The sequence below is a fragment of the Cydia fagiglandana genome, chromosome 2 (genome assembly GCF_963556715.1).
Source record: "Cydia fagiglandana chromosome 2, ilCydFagi1.1, whole genome shotgun sequence".
Classification (NCBI taxonomy): domain Eukaryota; kingdom Metazoa; phylum Arthropoda; class Insecta; order Lepidoptera; family Tortricidae; genus Cydia; species Cydia fagiglandana.
The window spans coordinates 17858427-17875805 of record NC_085933.1 but is presented as its reverse complement, the minus strand read 5'-3'; the positions used below and the strand labels follow the sequence as shown (position 1 = coordinate 17875805).

Below are 17379 nucleotides of genomic sequence, written 5' to 3'. Positions count from 1 at the left end.
AGCTCCAGTAATGGAACCCCGGTAATGGACGTGGATCCAGTAATGGGCCCCCTATAATGGACATTGCTCTATATCAGTATAAAATATTGAAATAGGGAATAAGTTACGGCAAAAAAATCAATTTTTGGTATAAGTTTTTATCGCTGAATGTATTTTTCTTTCCACAGCCAATTATTATTGTATTAGACCCATCGAGACAATTCTAATATACTCAAACACAATTAGTTAGCGTTTATCGCAGAGTTCCCATGGGCACCTCCTGTCTCCATCATCAGATCAGATCCATGTTATCATAATATTGCATTATCATCCGATCAGCATACTTATATACAAATATAAAAGTGGAAAAAATTAATGTCTTGGGTGAGAGTTGACACGACAACTTTTGGGTCGACGCCAATTTCTTAAAAAATAATAAATATTTAATGATAAAATATAGCCACTGTTTATAAACTATTTTTAGATACTTATTTTAGAGGATTTGTGGTTTTTGTCCCATTACCGGTTCCACGTCCATTATAGGGTATACTACTATACAATTGTCATGCCAAAGTCTTCCGGCACATGTTTTTCCACTTTTAATTGGACTTCAAATAATTTAAAGGTCAACTGCACAGATCATATAAAGCCAACTGACTGGCCAGGCAGAACGGGAAATGAAATAAGTAAAATATTAGTCGATTAAGAGTGACATTCCATTTCCAACTGCAGCTGCAATACTGTTCATTTTACTATGGAAACGCGTCGCTGTCATTGTCAATTTCCATATTGCAGCTGCAGTTGGAAATGGAATGTCACTTTAAGGACCACTTGCACCATTCACTAGCCCGGGGTTAACCGGTTAAACCTGGAGTTACTATGGTACCCAGTACAATTTCACACTTGGTTAACGGTTTAACCGGTTAATCCCGGCATAGTGGGATGGTGCAAGTGGTGCGAAATATCTCCGGTCTCGTCTCGGTTTCCATGGAAAGAAACGGCATGAACCGTACTTTATCGTGACTTCGGAATATGTTTAAACCGTGAACAATAATATTTTGCATTAGACGACAAAAACAATGACTTCGATAATGGAGTCCAATGACCGAATTTCACACACGTGCCTAAAAAAGTGTAGGTACCTACTTATGTTTTAGTATCTTATATGGCGACTTAGTCAACGTGCGAAAGTTCATTAGTCTTATATTAATTACAAATACTTATATATTCGAAGTTCCCAACCTGGGGCCCGTTTATCAAAATTTATAAACGGGCCAGTGGACTGTGTCCAGTCGCCATCAGATATATAAGTATAGGCGCTCACAAATATCACGTCTCTATTGGCAATTTGGTAAGGCGTTAGAGTGCGTGTTCAGATATTGTGAACACCTCGGCCGCTCTGATATATCTGATGGCGACTGTCCATAAGGTACCCACTCATTTTCTCTGACAGCCCAGCCTTCCCTCACGCCTATGTCCTGCGGTGAGACTTGCACAGAATGATGGTGACTATCAGTGCACCAAATGTTTTATAAGTAGGTACTGTATCTACATACCTACAGTAAAACGTGCTTAATAAAATCATCGGATCTTAGTCGAGAGTGCGTAAAGCGAAAATTTTATAAAACCAAGTTGCAAGGACCTGTGTAAATATAGACGGTCAAGCAAATCTTGTCAGTAGAAAAAGGCGCGAAATTCAAATTTTCTATGGGACGATAACCCTTCGCGCCTACATTTTTCAAATTTGCCGCCTTTTTCTACTGACAAGATCTGCTTGACGCAGTATAACGATTAAATTAAAAAAAAAAAAACGCTATGTATAAAAACCATAAGATGCCAAATAATGCCTTGGAAAAAAGCTGATACTCGTCAATCTACTGAATCGATTTCTTTTAAACATAGCTAAGAACCATCGCAAGGAAACTCGCTTTCACATAAAAAAGCCGTATCGAAATCGGTCCATCCGTTTTAGAGCTACGATGCCACAGACAGACAGACATTGTTGTTAAACATATAACTTTTCACCTCACTAGATCGGGAAGCCCTTTTTTTATTATTTAAAACAGATAGCAAAACTGCATCCACAAGAGTGCAAAGAATATTTGAAATTCGAACGTGTTATTAGATACTTTTTTTAAACAAAATAACATGAATAGGCCAGTCCAGACAGGACAATTTTCTCCTATCTGTTTAAATTGTTTGATCAAATCAAATCAGATGAGGACGCAAAATATTTTTTTATACGGAATTGTATCCAATTAGTGCAAATAATTTTATTGCATGATTTTACCTAAAATAGCTTAAAACAAGAAATTTCATTTTATAAATATATAAAGTCATATCGATAAACTATCGACATTTCTTGCAATTTTAATTTTACTTCAAAGGTTTTACGATACCTAAAATGAACAAAAACGCTTTTATTCTTTATTGTGGTTATCACATCACAATTTTATCGTTACGCCCCAGCAGGGAACAAAGGGAAAGTTCAGATATTTAATTAAAATACTTAAATACCTACTAAAATATTCCGCAATAATTGATTTATTTTATTATATTATAATATATTAATTATCCATATTATCCCTGCATAGAGTTAGACCAAGATAAGTCTGCAACTGTTTTGATAGCCCACGCAGTGAAAGTGTTATTTGAAACGTCAAACTTCTATGAAATTATGTCGTATAAATAACACTTGCATTGCGTGTGGATTCTATTTTTGAACCATAGAATCCATTTGCTAGCTCGTAGTTCAACCCTAGAATCCATTCGCTAGCTCGTGTTTCAATTCCACACTCGGTTAAAATACAACTTTGCACCCTTGTACAACAAATAACTATTTTGCGTCAGGGGTTAGTAATACGGTAATACCAACTTTCCATATAGGTTTAGCGCTACTGCACCATTCTACTAACGCAAGGTTAACCGGTTAAACCTGGAGTTACCATCACCATTTTGACACTGAGTTAATGATTTAACCGGTTAACCCCGGGCTAGTGGTATTGTGCAAGTGGCGCTTAGTTAAACTAAAATTATTTGTCAACTTAACCTTGGACTTTATTATTCGTGAAGGTTACCCTGGAATTAAAAATAAGAATTGGTAACCAAAATAAAGTGATAAAAGTGCTGTGATAAACACATTCACGTAAGGAGACGATAAGGTAATAAACTTCGTGCAATCCGTGGTTAACTACGGAACCCTAAAAACAAGCAAGATTTATTTAGGTACCTATTTATTTATTATAAATTTATTGCCCATAAAAAAATAAAAAAAGAGGAAAGTTTGTACTTTTATGTACGATTCTCGAATAGACGATGCGGGCTGATAAATGACCTAATCTCATGTTTAGGTCTCATAATACTACATAAGTGTATCGACTGATTACAACTTTCTCGGAGATTAAGACTAAGTAATAGATAATTTAGATAGGCGGTATGCATTATCAACAATAATAATAAATACAAGAAATGGACCATCCTTTTTCCGGGCTCCAAAGATATTTAAAATAATTTTTAAGAAAAAAAAACCGACTTCTATGGGGCCCGGTGAAAAATTATGGTAGATGGTGCACTATGTAGAAAAGGAGGTAAAACCAGTACTTTCTAGTTAGCCACGTCAAATTAAGCCGAATTTGGGCAAGCTGCGGAAATAATTCGTGTAGTTTTGAAAATTGGTACAGGCATACCTTGTGGTGTCTAGATAAACATACTAAAAGTCCTCGAGGGTAGGGGGTGTGCTGGGGGTGTAGAGGGGGGTTGAAGGTACCTTTTTTCATATTTTTGCTCATATCTCGAAAATGTGTACGAATTGCATTATAAATACTTCGGAAAAGTTTTAACATAAAATTTACTACAAATTTGGTTATGTTTATTTTTACTCTGCGATCAATACTTTAGGAGCTACAGGCTGTTAAAGTTAAATAAGAGATAAAAAATAGACGGTTTAAAAAAACGTCGTATTTTCATAATTGTTCATCATAAATAAAAAATTTAATTGAGAATAAGCAAGCTAAATGACCTGCTGATAAAATATAAAAAAAACCGGCCAAGAGCATGTCGGGTCATGCTCAGTGTAGGGTTCCGTAGTTACCCGTCCGTCAAAATAGACTATTTGCAAAAACTCAAAAACTGCTTAATCGATTAGGTTCGCTATATTTTTCTCTGAAAGTCTTTACTAAGCTTTACTTTCACGATTTTTTTCATGTTTTTTGGACCCATGGTTCAAATGTTAGGGGAACTAAAGTGGAAAACACAACTTTTTTTCTTTCAGATCGATTATTTCCGAAAATATTAAGCAGATCAAAAAATGGTTCTCGAAGACCCGTATTCGTTTTAAAAGACCTATCTAACGACACCCCACACTATAGGGTGGAAGCGTAAAAAAAAATTTCATCCCCTTTGTAATGTACGGCAGCCACCCTAAAAAAATTTTGTTTCTAATTTATATTTTACAACTTTATCAGCGTAACTGATTTATATATTCGTGTCAAATTTAAACATGAAAACTGGAAAAACATTTTTTTTATGGTGGTTGCCCTCAAAGTGGGGATGAAATTTTTTTTCGCTTCCACCCTATAGTGTGGGGCGTTGTTGGATAGGTCTTTTAAAACGAATAAGGGTCTTCAAGAACCATTTTTTGATCAACTTAATATTTTCGGAAATAATCGACCTGAAAAAAAAAAGTTGTGATTTACCCCTTAGTTCCCCTAACTTTTGAACCATGGGTCCACAAAATATAAAAAAAATTGTGAAAACATAACTTAGTAAATACTTTCAAGGAAAAATATAGCGAACCTAATCGGTACAGCTGTTTTTGAGTTATGGCAAATAGTCTATTTTGACAGACGGGTAACTACGGAACCCTACACTGAGCTTGGCCCGACCTGCATATGGCCTATTTTTTTATATTTTATCAGCAGGTTGCTTAGCTTGCTTACTCTAAGCTAATTTTTTTATTTGTGATGAACAATTACAAAAAAACGACGTTTTCTTAAACCGTCTATTTTTTATTACTTATTTAACTTTAACAGCCTGGAACCCCTAAAGTATTGATCGCAGAGTAAAAATAAACATAACCAAATTTGTAGTAAATTTTATGTTAAAACTTTTGTCTTAAGTAATTATAATGCTATTCGTACAGATATTCGAGATATGAGCAAAAATATGAAAAAAAAGTACCTTCAACCCCCCTCTACACCCCCAGCACACCCCCTACCCTCGAGGACTTTTAGTATGTTTATCTGGACACCACAAGGTATACCTGTACCAATTTTCAAAACTACACGAATTATTTCCGCAGATTTTTCTAATTTGCTTAGGCTAAGTAGCATTTCGTTTCCGTAAGGGTCGTGGTTCTAGCCTAACCTAACCCACTTCTCTGATTGCAGTTCGGTTCTGTGAGGATCGTAGTTCGAAGTTCGAACCTATATAATCAAACCCACTTTTCTAGTAGCATTTCGTTTCTGTAAAGCCCGCAGTGCTAACCAAACCTAACCCACTTTTGTTTGGTCTGTGAGGATCGCAGTTCAAACCTAACCTAACCTACTTAGCGGCGCATGCCGTGCGGTGTACGGGGGTATGAGCGGGAGGGGTTTGGCATCATCATACTATATACCTACATTTTATGGTAGGTAATCATAGCGGTTTATTTAGTTTAGGTATCATAGTGATTTTCCGGGTCAAGGTCCAGGTCTCTGAGTCCGAGTCCGGGTCTGAGTCTGGGTCCCCGAGTCCGGGTCCGAGTCCGGGTCCGAGTCCGGGTCCGAGTCCGGGTCCTAGTCCGGGTCCGAGTCCGGGTCAGAGTCCGGGTCCGAGTCCGGGTCCGAGTCCGGGTCCAAGTCCGAGTCCGAGTCCAGGTCCGGTTCCGATCCGGGTACGAGTCCGGGTCCCAGTCCAAGTCAAAATCGAAATTCGAAATCACTAAACGTGTACTATGCGTCGTTGAAGAGTTCTGTTCTGATCATCATCAGCAGTTCCACTTCATCAAATGCGACAGTTTTTAATGTAAATGCTTGATTTTATGATGAAAATACAGAAAATTCTATACGTATGCCTTTAAGATTTGAGGAGTTCCCTCGATTCCTTATGGATCCCATCATCAGAACTCGAGCTTGACAAAAATGTTGCTTAAAAACTTAACTTGCTTAACAAACATAAGGAAGAGGACAAATCGCCAAAGGTGAACTATGCGTCGTTGAAGAGTTCCGTTCTGATCATCATCAGCAGTTCCACTTCATCAAATGTCACGTTTTTGAATGTATATGCTTGATTTGTTGATAAAAACACAAAAATCACTATATGTATGCCTTTAAGATTTGAGGAGTTCCGTCGATTCCTCATGGATCCCATCATCAGAACTGAATTTTGACAAAAACGGGACCAATCTGTATGCATATACATGCAATCAAAAAAAGAATTTTTAAAATCGGTCCAGTAATGACAGGCTGATAGAGATATTAGCGTTACTCTTACGTTCGCTACGGCGCAAACGATTGTCATCTTGGTTAGTAACCCCTTTAAGCTGTAAGCTTGCTAGTCCTCATTTATGGGGAAGAATTTGACGCACCGATGCGAAGCGTTTGCAGTGTTTGTTGGATAACAGTCTTTTGTTAATAGTTACCCCTGTTAATTCAAGCCCAGGTCTTCCTTATGAGTAAATGGTTGTACCTATACCTATAATTGTATGTACACCTATTGTAAATTTAACGCTCAATCCCATTAGTGTTTGATTCATTAGCAGCCGGCAAAAGCGAGACGCTACAAAATGTCATTTAGAAAATGAATACGAGTAATACGCATGATAACGAAAACTTATCAGTCTTCGCTAATACCACTTGTGTACAATGCTTACGCTACGTCTTACGTAGGCGAACAACGCGCGAACGCGGCGCGGCGCGGCGCGGCGAAATCAATCCTTTGATGCCCATAGAAGTGTCCTACGTAAGCGATCTCGTTGCGAACGCGGTGCGGCGCGATTTGCACGCGAATGTCAGGCGGCGCGGCGCGGCGCGGCGCGGCGGCGGCCGCTTTCGCCGCGCCGCGCCGCGCCGCGTTCGCGCGTTGTTCGCCTACGTAAGACGTAGCGTTACAGGGCGTATCATTTTACCATTTTAAGTAGGACCCACAATTACGCAAAATTGTTACGAATGTCAGGGTTAAGTTATGCTGGGGCCAAGCTTTGTGAACTAGGTATCAATTTCTAAAGTGTTTATCACGAATCCTGCAATCGGTCAGCGACCCTATTCGTTTGACGCAAGCGACTTTGTTGAGGTCTCAATAGAGAGCGATTAAAGATTAGTTGAGGGTGGTGGGAGTGAATAGAAGGCGTGTCTGCCAATCATATCTATTACGTGTGAACTTAGCATATCATATAATTCAATAAATATTTTTTGGCATGTTTTTATAAATATTTACTTCGAAAATAAAATATCAAAAGTTTAATAAAAATTAAATCCCATTTGTAACAAAATGATATGTTAGATGTGTGAAGTGTGAACTATGCCTATGCATATCATTTTGTGAAGTTCCATACTTCGAGCAACACCGGCTTCTGACACGTCGGAAGGGAGGGGCCCAAGCGATATCTCACCGTACAAATCTTTCTGCCATTTTTCGCGGGGGGAAGGTGCACACAGTCGCACTTCTCACACACTTACATACAAAATCCAATCAGAGGCCCTACCGCGAACCACGTTCGACGCCTCTCTATGGCACTTGTAAATTCATACGTAAGTGTGACAGGGAGGCAACACGTCGAACGTGGTTCGCGGTAGGCCCTCTGTAATGACGACACAAATACATAGAAAATGACACACGTCAAAGACAAATCTTGCAAACCTCGATCTCTTTTTGTGTACGGACGAGTGACTATAGTGTCACAACACGCACACTAACATATTTTCGTTGAAGTATGTCATTGTATTCTGAGAGATGAGAAGTCGGATTTGTCGCTCGACCGATCCGCATTTGTACTGAGCGAGCAAAATCGATAAATCCAACAATTACTTGAGACTAAAATATAATAATTGTATTTAAATGTAATTAAACGTATGATATGTAAAAAAAAATATTACATGTGAAATGTAACACTTTCTTTTTGTAAATTTGATGTCCCCGACCTCTTTTTATAACAAAAAATCGAGCAAACAGGCATTTTTGTGCAGCAGTGTTCACGCGCGCGTCTGGACTCGGTCTAGTGAAAAATCCAAGTGCAACTAGTTTTATTACCCGCGCTAGATTAGATTGACGCGCTAATCTTGTACCTCGGCAGAGGGGAAATAGTGCGAATGCCGCCTCCCTTCCGTGTTTCTCGAAGGTTCCATATCAAGTTTTCACGATAAAAACGCCAGAACTATTGCTAGAAAGTATTAGGTATTTTAGGAACTCTAGAACTATGGTGCATGCTAATAGAACTTCAATAAAAACGTGATCTGCTAGACTTTGATATGTCAAATTCAAAACATATTTAACAAACTATACTACTATAGGAGATTGTGGCTTTCCATTAGAGAAGGGTCTTTGTGCACATGAAGAATAAGGACCCTCATAGGAGAGCCGCAATAATTATCGACGAATATTCTGTGTGGTTAGATTTACTTCATATAAGATGTATTCGGGTAATACCGAATGTCGGATAATTCCGAAATTCAGATGAAAATCACCTTAAATTCCATCATAATAAAAGTCTCTTTTCGGAATTATCCGACAGTTTTCGACATTCGGAATTACCCGAGTAAACCTTACCTATGGCACTTTTACGTACTTAAGCAGTATCTATTTAATGTAATGCATAATGTAGGTACGCACTGTACATCAAAACATTATTTTTAATGCATAATAACATTTACCCCGCATATCTTTTACATTTGTTATGCTTGCCAACTAATTCGCTTCTAGGTATAATTATATTATTCAACTGTTTTCTTTATATATTATTATAATTATCTACTCTATTGGAAAAGTAAAGGTACATAATTATGAATAAAAGTATAATTTAAAAAATAAACTATAATAAAAAATACCAAATAATTATATAATCATAGATATTGTCAGAAACTACTTTGATAAAGAACTATAGTTCGTTTTTTTTAGCATTAGAAATAAGGTAAACAATCTTGATGTGTCTTTTAATTAAAAAACGCATTTTAAAAATAAGTTACGGCTAATATGTAACAATTATGAATCTAATACGATCATTTCTATTCTTCTGCTTTCATAAATAATAGTTATTGATTTTTAAAAAGCGTATTTCAATTAAAAGACATGTCAAGATCGCTTACCTTCTTGCAAGTTCTTTCTAATGCTAAAAAAAACGAACTAAGTATACCTACTTCAAAATTAAATAAACTTTGTGACATCATCACATCAATAAATTCAACAGAGAGTTGGTAGTTAAGTAGTAAAGATTGTTAAATAGATGGCTAAATTACCGACAAGATAATGCTATAGATTGGGCCTACAAGAAAGTAGTTAAATTGTGACCAAAAAATAAAAATATATATATAAATTTTATCTTCACATGGAGTTGGAGATCACGTAGGTAAGCTTCAGCTCAATATTATACTAAAAATTCCATTGACCGTAAAAAAAAATATTGACGAGTTTTAAATACTGTTCACTTATAACTTTCCACTACCGCCAGTTTACGTTAAAAGACTTAAAAGTAAAGGGTTAGTTAATATTTTAAACGGTTTCAGATACTGATACTGGCAAGATAAAAAATACTGGCGCCTTTGATGGAGGCTACAAGTACAAAATCCCCTCAAATAATTGCGGTATTCCCAAGTAATTAGGCCCAAACTAATGGCCTGGGTACTTGGGTAGGTACCTATCTAATATTTCTGTTTGATCAAATTTACTGTAGGTGATATTATGTAATTGTTTTAAAAATGTGATGAAGTACTATTTATGTAACTAATACCGTGCTAATACCAAAGTGTCCAAAGGACGTAAACATGCAAAGATGCCTTTATCAAGTGTGTTGATATTGTACTTTGATCAAAACGTAATGGAAATAGATTAGGACTACAACTATTATTAGGAAGCAGATAACGATGTACAGTTAATTACCATGCAGATATCTATTTCATAAAGTATTATGAAACCAAATAGACGGTTCATGAGGTTACTGAAACAGTTACATACCTACTTACCTTTACTAAGTATGTACATAAATATCGTTGATAATCAAAACTCATTAATTTCACAAGTTAAGAGCCATAGTGAACCGTACTAGTACCAAAATAAGGTTAATTTTTGTTTAATATTTTTTTGCAATTAGTTGAGTTTTGGTTGTCATAATGTATTCGATATTTTAGGCATAAGTATATGGCACGGATCTGACGAATCGTACCTACCTACCTCACACACGAAAAAACCGGTTGCCTACTACTTACCTACAGCCATTTTACAATTAGAACACAGGGAAATTACAAAGTATATAACAAAGTCCCCCGTCGCGTCTGTCTGTATAAGTACATACCAATATTAATTACCAATTCGTAGAATTCGTGAGGTAGGTACTCGTAACACGCTTTAATTAGGTGATTTAAATAGTTTTATCTTATTGTTAGGGGCAGGCTAGTTTATGAAATTCATGAAACAAACATGATAAGATACATACGTCGTGTCTGATCTTAGGAATATGTAATTCGGTCGTTACGTGACATAGTAAACGTTTAAAAGTACCTGATGGGTAATGAATCTACTCTAAAAACATAATTAATACCAGGAAATACCCTTTTATCCAGAAAAGTAGAGCTAGACCAAGATAACTCTGCATCGATTTTGATAGCACACGCAGTGGCTTTTATGCGTCATAATTTCATAGAAGTTGGACATTTAAAATAACACTTGCACTTGCACTGCGTGTGCTATCAAAATCGTTGCAGACTTATCTTGGCTGGCTCTACTTGCTTACATATAGTACTTATACAATTATTATATGAGAACCTATAATTTAACTCGGGTAATAGGCGTGCTTACAGTTCGTCGGAGCACCAAAATATATGTACCTACTCGGCACACAGACAAAAACTCGGCACCATTTAAACTTTTTTTAGTTAAGAAAATCAATGACATTATACATTGCATAAGACTGATGGCTTGTTGAATCAATAATAACTACTGATATTGTTATCAGCACATTGCAATCGTTAAAGGGTGACCGCTGAAGCGAAACGGTGGCACCCCTCATCACACAGTGACTAAATATTTAATCAGTACAGCTCCTTACCCCGCAGGTATCATACACGGGAGTGTAGTTTAAAAAGGTGTTCAGTTACTTTAAAAAAATGTAACAGGAGTACGGTTTTAACTTCTAAAGGTACTTTGAATATATTTATTGAAAGCTGTTGACATCAACAAAATGTTGTACCTACTTACTGGCCTTGATGTCAATATAGGTATAGGTAGTTGAAAAAAAAATAGATACGATATTCTTGATACAAATATTAAAATTATATTTAATTAAACTTTTAACAAATGTGACTAATGACTATGTAATCGTTGTACTATGAAATGTCATTAAACATGTCGAATGTAGCCTTCTCATGTAGACAAGTCATGAATTTTAAGTTAACCTGATGCTAGTATGAAACTCTTAAATTACGTAATTAAAAGAAGGTAATAGAGCTTTTAGGGGGTTCAGGCAACTCTAGAATTATTTAAGTGTATATAATTTGCAATTGCATTGTGTAATCGCGCGATGAACGTTCAAGGAGCATTGTTGTTAGGGACAACGCTACGCTGATTGCGTTACTAGGCAACCGCGTAGTGCTGGTGAATCATTGCGGACAACACTATTTAAACAGGTGAGCTGTCATAGTCATAGCATAATAAAGTGTAGGTCTTAAATTAATAGTGGCAGTTATTTTCAGACTTTAATATAATAGTGAGCAATGCAATACGGATAACAAGAAATTACGTACCTATTTGTTCTTTTAAAAGTAACGTGATGTCGATTTTAGTAGATTGTGTCTCAAGGGAGCAAACTTACATATATTATCGGCAGCGGCACTTATTGAAAAAGTGTCGTATTTCACACTGCTACTCAAAGTTTAAAAAGGCAGTAACTCTGTATGCATCATACACATAATAGATACCACATTTTTCTTTGATTGACAGAACAATAAGATACGAGTTTTTTTTTGAAGTAGCGCCGATATTTTATGGCGTGGGGGTCAGTGGGCGTACATTGAATCATGTTTATAAACGCCCAAGGTGGATGCTACCACGTGACACATATACCTACTGCTTTTCACATTACCTATGAGGAAATTATTGATACAAAATAATTTTGAGCAAAAAAATACTTCTAAACGTACGTAATTGATCAAAAAGAAATTTTAATCGATTATGTGCATCTATTTGCAATTATTTTACAGTTACTGGCAGTGAAATTTCCTAGAACAGAAAAGTGCAACTTTGATCCCTCCTAGCAAGGAAGAAATAGTATTTTTGTGTTACAAGGGATCAAAATGATATATTTCCGTCAAGGGCGTACATTGAATCCTGAATGAAGCGATGGATTCTAAAGTAGAATCCTATCCTGAGCGTAATGAGGGATTCAAGTGTTAACGCCCAAGACGAAATAATTTTGATACCGTGTGACACATACTACTTTTTACATCAACTATGAGGAAAATAAAAAAATCTTAGTGTTGACTCAATCTGATGCTTAAACAGATTATTTAAACTAAAAAAATAATGTGCAAAAAAATGTAAAAATAGTGTGCTACAATAGAAAAGTGTTACTTAATTGATCCCTCCTAGCAGGGAGGAAAAGTGCCACAATGATCCCTCCTAGCAGGGAAGAAAAAGCTCTTTTCCGAATAGGTGGTGTGAAAAACCCCTTTCTCGAATACGAAACTTTTATTTAGGTATGCCGTTGATCATTGATCAAAGATGATGTCTAAAGAAAACGAAGTGTCGGACACCTCGTCCCAGACCAGGACCGGTAGGTCTACTTATTTGCAGTATTTCCATTTTTAATGCACTCGTCATTTAACGTTTAGGTTTCAACTTTAAAAATAATTAAAAGTACCTATATAATGCTATCTGGCTAAGCCTATCTGGTTATTACCTGTTTTTGTCTTATTATTAGCTTATTACCTATGCAGTTAGGTACTGTTGTATTGACCTCTGTTAGCATAGCGTGCCGAGCAAGGTTAAGACAATTGCATTCACCCAGTCTCATAGTATTTTGCTGGGTAATTGACCTGTTACGTAAATAACGTTGTTTACGAAGTCAAAAGCCGCCTAATGTGCCCTCATTTCAGTTGTTTACAATCAGAAGACCAAGTTGCCCCTAATTTCTTTTAATGATATTCCTAGTTCGAAATCAATCAATCTCGTAAAGTTCAGTAGCGTAATTAGCCAAGCCTCATCATGAACTAGAGCCCCTTTTCATGTGCCGCCTGATGATGCCATTCCCCCACTCTATAGCCCTCCCGTCGCTACGCCACTACCTAACGGCGCGATTCGGGAAATGAAATAGAGATGCACTAGATAAGATATAGTAAAGATATGTGACGTTCCACGGCAAAAGGTACCATTGCCCCGACTGAATATTGGAGCGGCGTTAATAATAAGCGTAAGCGCCAGCCACCATAAGGTACCTTTTTTCGTGGAACGTCACATATCTTTACTATTTCATATCTAGTGAATGTCTAACGGCGCGATATCTTAAAGTTCGAATCGCGCCGTGAGTCTTATTTTTGATGAATCTCCTGTCTTATTTTTCACTAGTTAACTCATTTTCCGAGATATTTTCAGTAGTTAAAACTTGTTTTACGAAATTTATTGGTATCATTGGTGAAATAATTTTAACTGGACTTTTTCAGGCAGAACTAGTTTTCGTTAAAAGTGCCTTGTTAAAAATTAGTTTCTAACTATTAATAGTTATATATACTCATAACTAATTTTCACCGAGGCGTTGCGGAAAACTAATTTTGATAGTAGATTTATAGGGAAGTGGTCAAATACTACCTAAGTGGTATCTCAACTTTTCTTTTCTGTATTTTATGCACTTTAAAGAATATTTACCTAGGTTATTAATTCCTCCGAAAATATACCTATGTAGTTACTGTAGTTAGGTACCCCTAAGCATAATATTATTATAGCCACCATGACACTGCAATCGTAATAATCTAAATATGTACTTACCTACCCTTCTCTACGTGTTAAAGTTGCCAAAGTAGCGATTTACTTCGTGTTGAAGAGAGACAGGTTTAGTCACCTTATGCCGGTATGAAGTATGGGGTTTACCACGGTGTAACTGCAGTGGGCGGGCAGTAATTAGATGCCTGGCCCGATAGCCGCGGCGACCGCCTTACAAACCCCCGCTAACTACCGGGATAGCGCATTCACAGACCACGGATCCATCATAACGCCATGAAAAACGTTGGCTGAAAGCGTTTCTTGCCCCAAAATGTCTTACGAATATAAATCTCGGCATTTCTTTTTTGAAGTAAAACACAAAAGGAAGATAAAAAAGAAAGTGACGTTTTTGGTAGTTAAACGCCTTTTAAATCGGGTCAAATCTAGGTTTAGACACGCGATTGTAGAGGTAATGTGTTGTTTGTTTTTCAGTTGCCTGCGAGGGAAGGTTTGACAACGCCGCGGAGCGCTCGGGCTCCGGTGGCTAGGAGGACTGGGACGCTACCACATCAGCGATTGAAAAGGGAGGTGAGAAAAAATAGCTGACTAACATTTTAAAACATTTTATAGATGCAGTTAAAATATAGATTGGATTGTATATGGCGAACATTATACATACATAAATATTAGGTACCTGCGTGTCCCTTAGGTTAGGAGCAATTTTACATACAATGTATGCCACTCCGCGGCTTCTGGCCGACTATTGATCAATGTACATACAAAAATAATTCTAAATATGTGCATATAATTTTTTTAACCTTATGTTATAATATAATCAAATAATTACGCCTACATAATAAATTATACAAAAAAGAGATATTGCTATTTTTTTAACGCAGGCGTTATTATGTTTCGCTCAGAAATCGCTAGAGAGTCCACCGGAGATGGATTCCCCAGGCGGCAGTGTAAGCAGTGACTTGCGTCGGCAGAATGATGAGCTTCGCGCTCGTTTGGCCGGCGAAGCAGCGGACCATAGGCGTCGGCTTGATGCATACCGCCGCGCGCAGCAAGGGCAGGCAGCGTTGGTATCGAGACTCCAAGCAAAGGTATATATATATTTAAAACTATTTTAAATAATAAGGAAGAATGTTTTTGGTTTTTCATTACGACTGACTATAATTACGAGATTTATTTTATATTTTGTATAACTGTTTGTTGTATTTATTTCCGAACGTATACTCTTGACATTAAAATGTCACATTGACAGTGACACTGATACACTGACATTTTACAAAGCTATGCTTTGTTTTGTTTTGATTCTACGTGATCAGATTATTTTCATTTAATTCTGAATTTTGCTTTTAAAACACATACCACACGTTGTAATTATTAATTTAACAACTATGCTTCATTATCTACATTTAACTTACGCTAAAATCAAGTAAGGGTTGAATTAACTAAGTTACCAAATTCTTATAAACTTAACGTCATTAATATTCATTTTTCCTTCTTATTTTATACAATATTTTATATAGAATCGCGACAGGGCAGCCACAGTTCGAAAAAGTTCGTAACAACGAGTACAAATAAGCACGATATACTTTAAAATTCCATTGTGAATCGGTGTATTTAACACCACCAGTATTTTTTTTGTGACTTGGTTTGCAGGTGCTACAATACAAGCAGCGCTGCTCAGAGCTGGAGCAGCAGATGCAGGAGACGACGCCGCGCAGCGACAGCTACCGCGCGAAGCCTGCGACCGCCGTCGCGCTGCCGGCGCCGGCCGCTCTGCCGTCCGCCTCCAGCGTGGATACTCGTCGGGACGAGCGCATCGCTGATCTCGAAACTGCTTTGAGGCGGTTGGATGAGGAGAAACGCAAGTAAGTTTGTTGAGCGCTGAAAGAGAGGATAGCTAGGGTAGCTCTGCTCAAGTGAAATCTCAAGATTTACATTCATTATTTGATGGTAATGAAAGAGGTCTTGGGCTTGTCCTCCCTATAATGCACACAAATTAATGCAATTGCCACTTATGGATAATGGACTGGGCAAAGGACCTAGTCCTCAAGAGAACAACATGATGATGAAAACCCACTTTTTGAGAAAATTACAGGTGATCAAACATTGGGGTTTTGGGTGCAGGAATGTTTTGCACTAACCAAGGAGCTTTTTTTTTATTAATGTTTTGATAATACAACAACTTATTTTGACACCAGCTCGGAAAGGCTTATTTTGCACTTCAAAAACTGATAGCAAAGTTGCATTTTATTCACATGTGAGGCAAAGTAATCAAATGCCAATTTTGAGTTGTTTTCTTATGTTTGCTGGTAGAATTGACTTTTAAATGATGATTTTGGATGATAAATATTTAATAACATTAATTTGAATATGATATGGTTTGATTTTGTTTGATATTTTACATTTAATATTTGCTTCGGGTTGGTGTGGTGAAAAATTTTGTGTTTCACTCGGGGGAAAATTTTGTTTAACTCTCGTGCTTTGAAACCCTCGCAACGCTCAAGATTCCATTTTTCAAATTCAATTCAATTTTGAAATTTTCGCTTGCTCGGGTATCAATATTAGCATTAGCATTAGCGGTTAAACAACAACTTATAAAACAAATAACTATTACACACAATATATACATACAATATACAGTGGTACTACTAAACGAAATTAATAACTAGCTTATAACAAAATCATTCCCATACCCAATACCCCTATGTATGTTTTATTTATTTTTATTTTATTTTACTAGTCAAATAAGTTAATGTTGAAGATTGTATTTGGCTACCACCGCACTTATTTATTGAATTGATGGGATGGGATGTTCATGTGACTTACAAGATATGTCATTACAAAAATATTAAGACTTGCATTCTTGTTTAGATGTGAAAAGCTGGTGAACCAGAACAACCTGCTCCGAGACCAGCTTGAGGAATCCCACCAGCTCAATGAGGCATTAACTAATGACTTGCAGAAGCTCACCAATGACTGGGAGGCTCTCCGGGACGAGATGACTGTCAAAGAGGATGAGTGGAAGGATGAGGAACAGGTCAGTCACCCAATTTCATCAATTGTAGTTTGATTTTAAATTAATGAACTTACGGAATTTCATCACACTCCAGTAGTAGTATATTGCTATAAACTTGACAAGTCTGGACATCTATTGTAAAAAAAAATATTCTTACGGTTTTCTCACCACACAAATTCAGACCCGGGAGCATTTCCCTAGAGGGTATAATTCTATTGTGGTTTTAGTTTGTTTATAATTTATATGTATAAACTCATTTTGTCTAGTTGAAC

General features: G+C 36.8%; 1 protein-coding gene across 1 annotated transcript in view; it reads left to right on the top strand.

Annotated features, from left to right (window-relative positions):
• The window catches only part of LOC134672891 (rootletin), a 66029-nt gene that overhangs the window by 10044 nt on the left and 38606 nt on the right, over positions 1-17379 (top strand). Inside the window, exons 2-5 of the mRNA XM_063530842.1 lie at positions 14569-14664; positions 14997-15182; positions 15745-15956; positions 16963-17128. Coding sequence (XP_063386912.1) covers positions 15021-15182; positions 15745-15956; positions 16963-17128 — 540 coding nt within the window. The 5' untranslated portion in view covers positions 14569-14664; positions 14997-15020. The remainder of the gene's footprint in view (positions 1-14568; positions 14665-14996; positions 15183-15744; positions 15957-16962; positions 17129-17379) is intronic.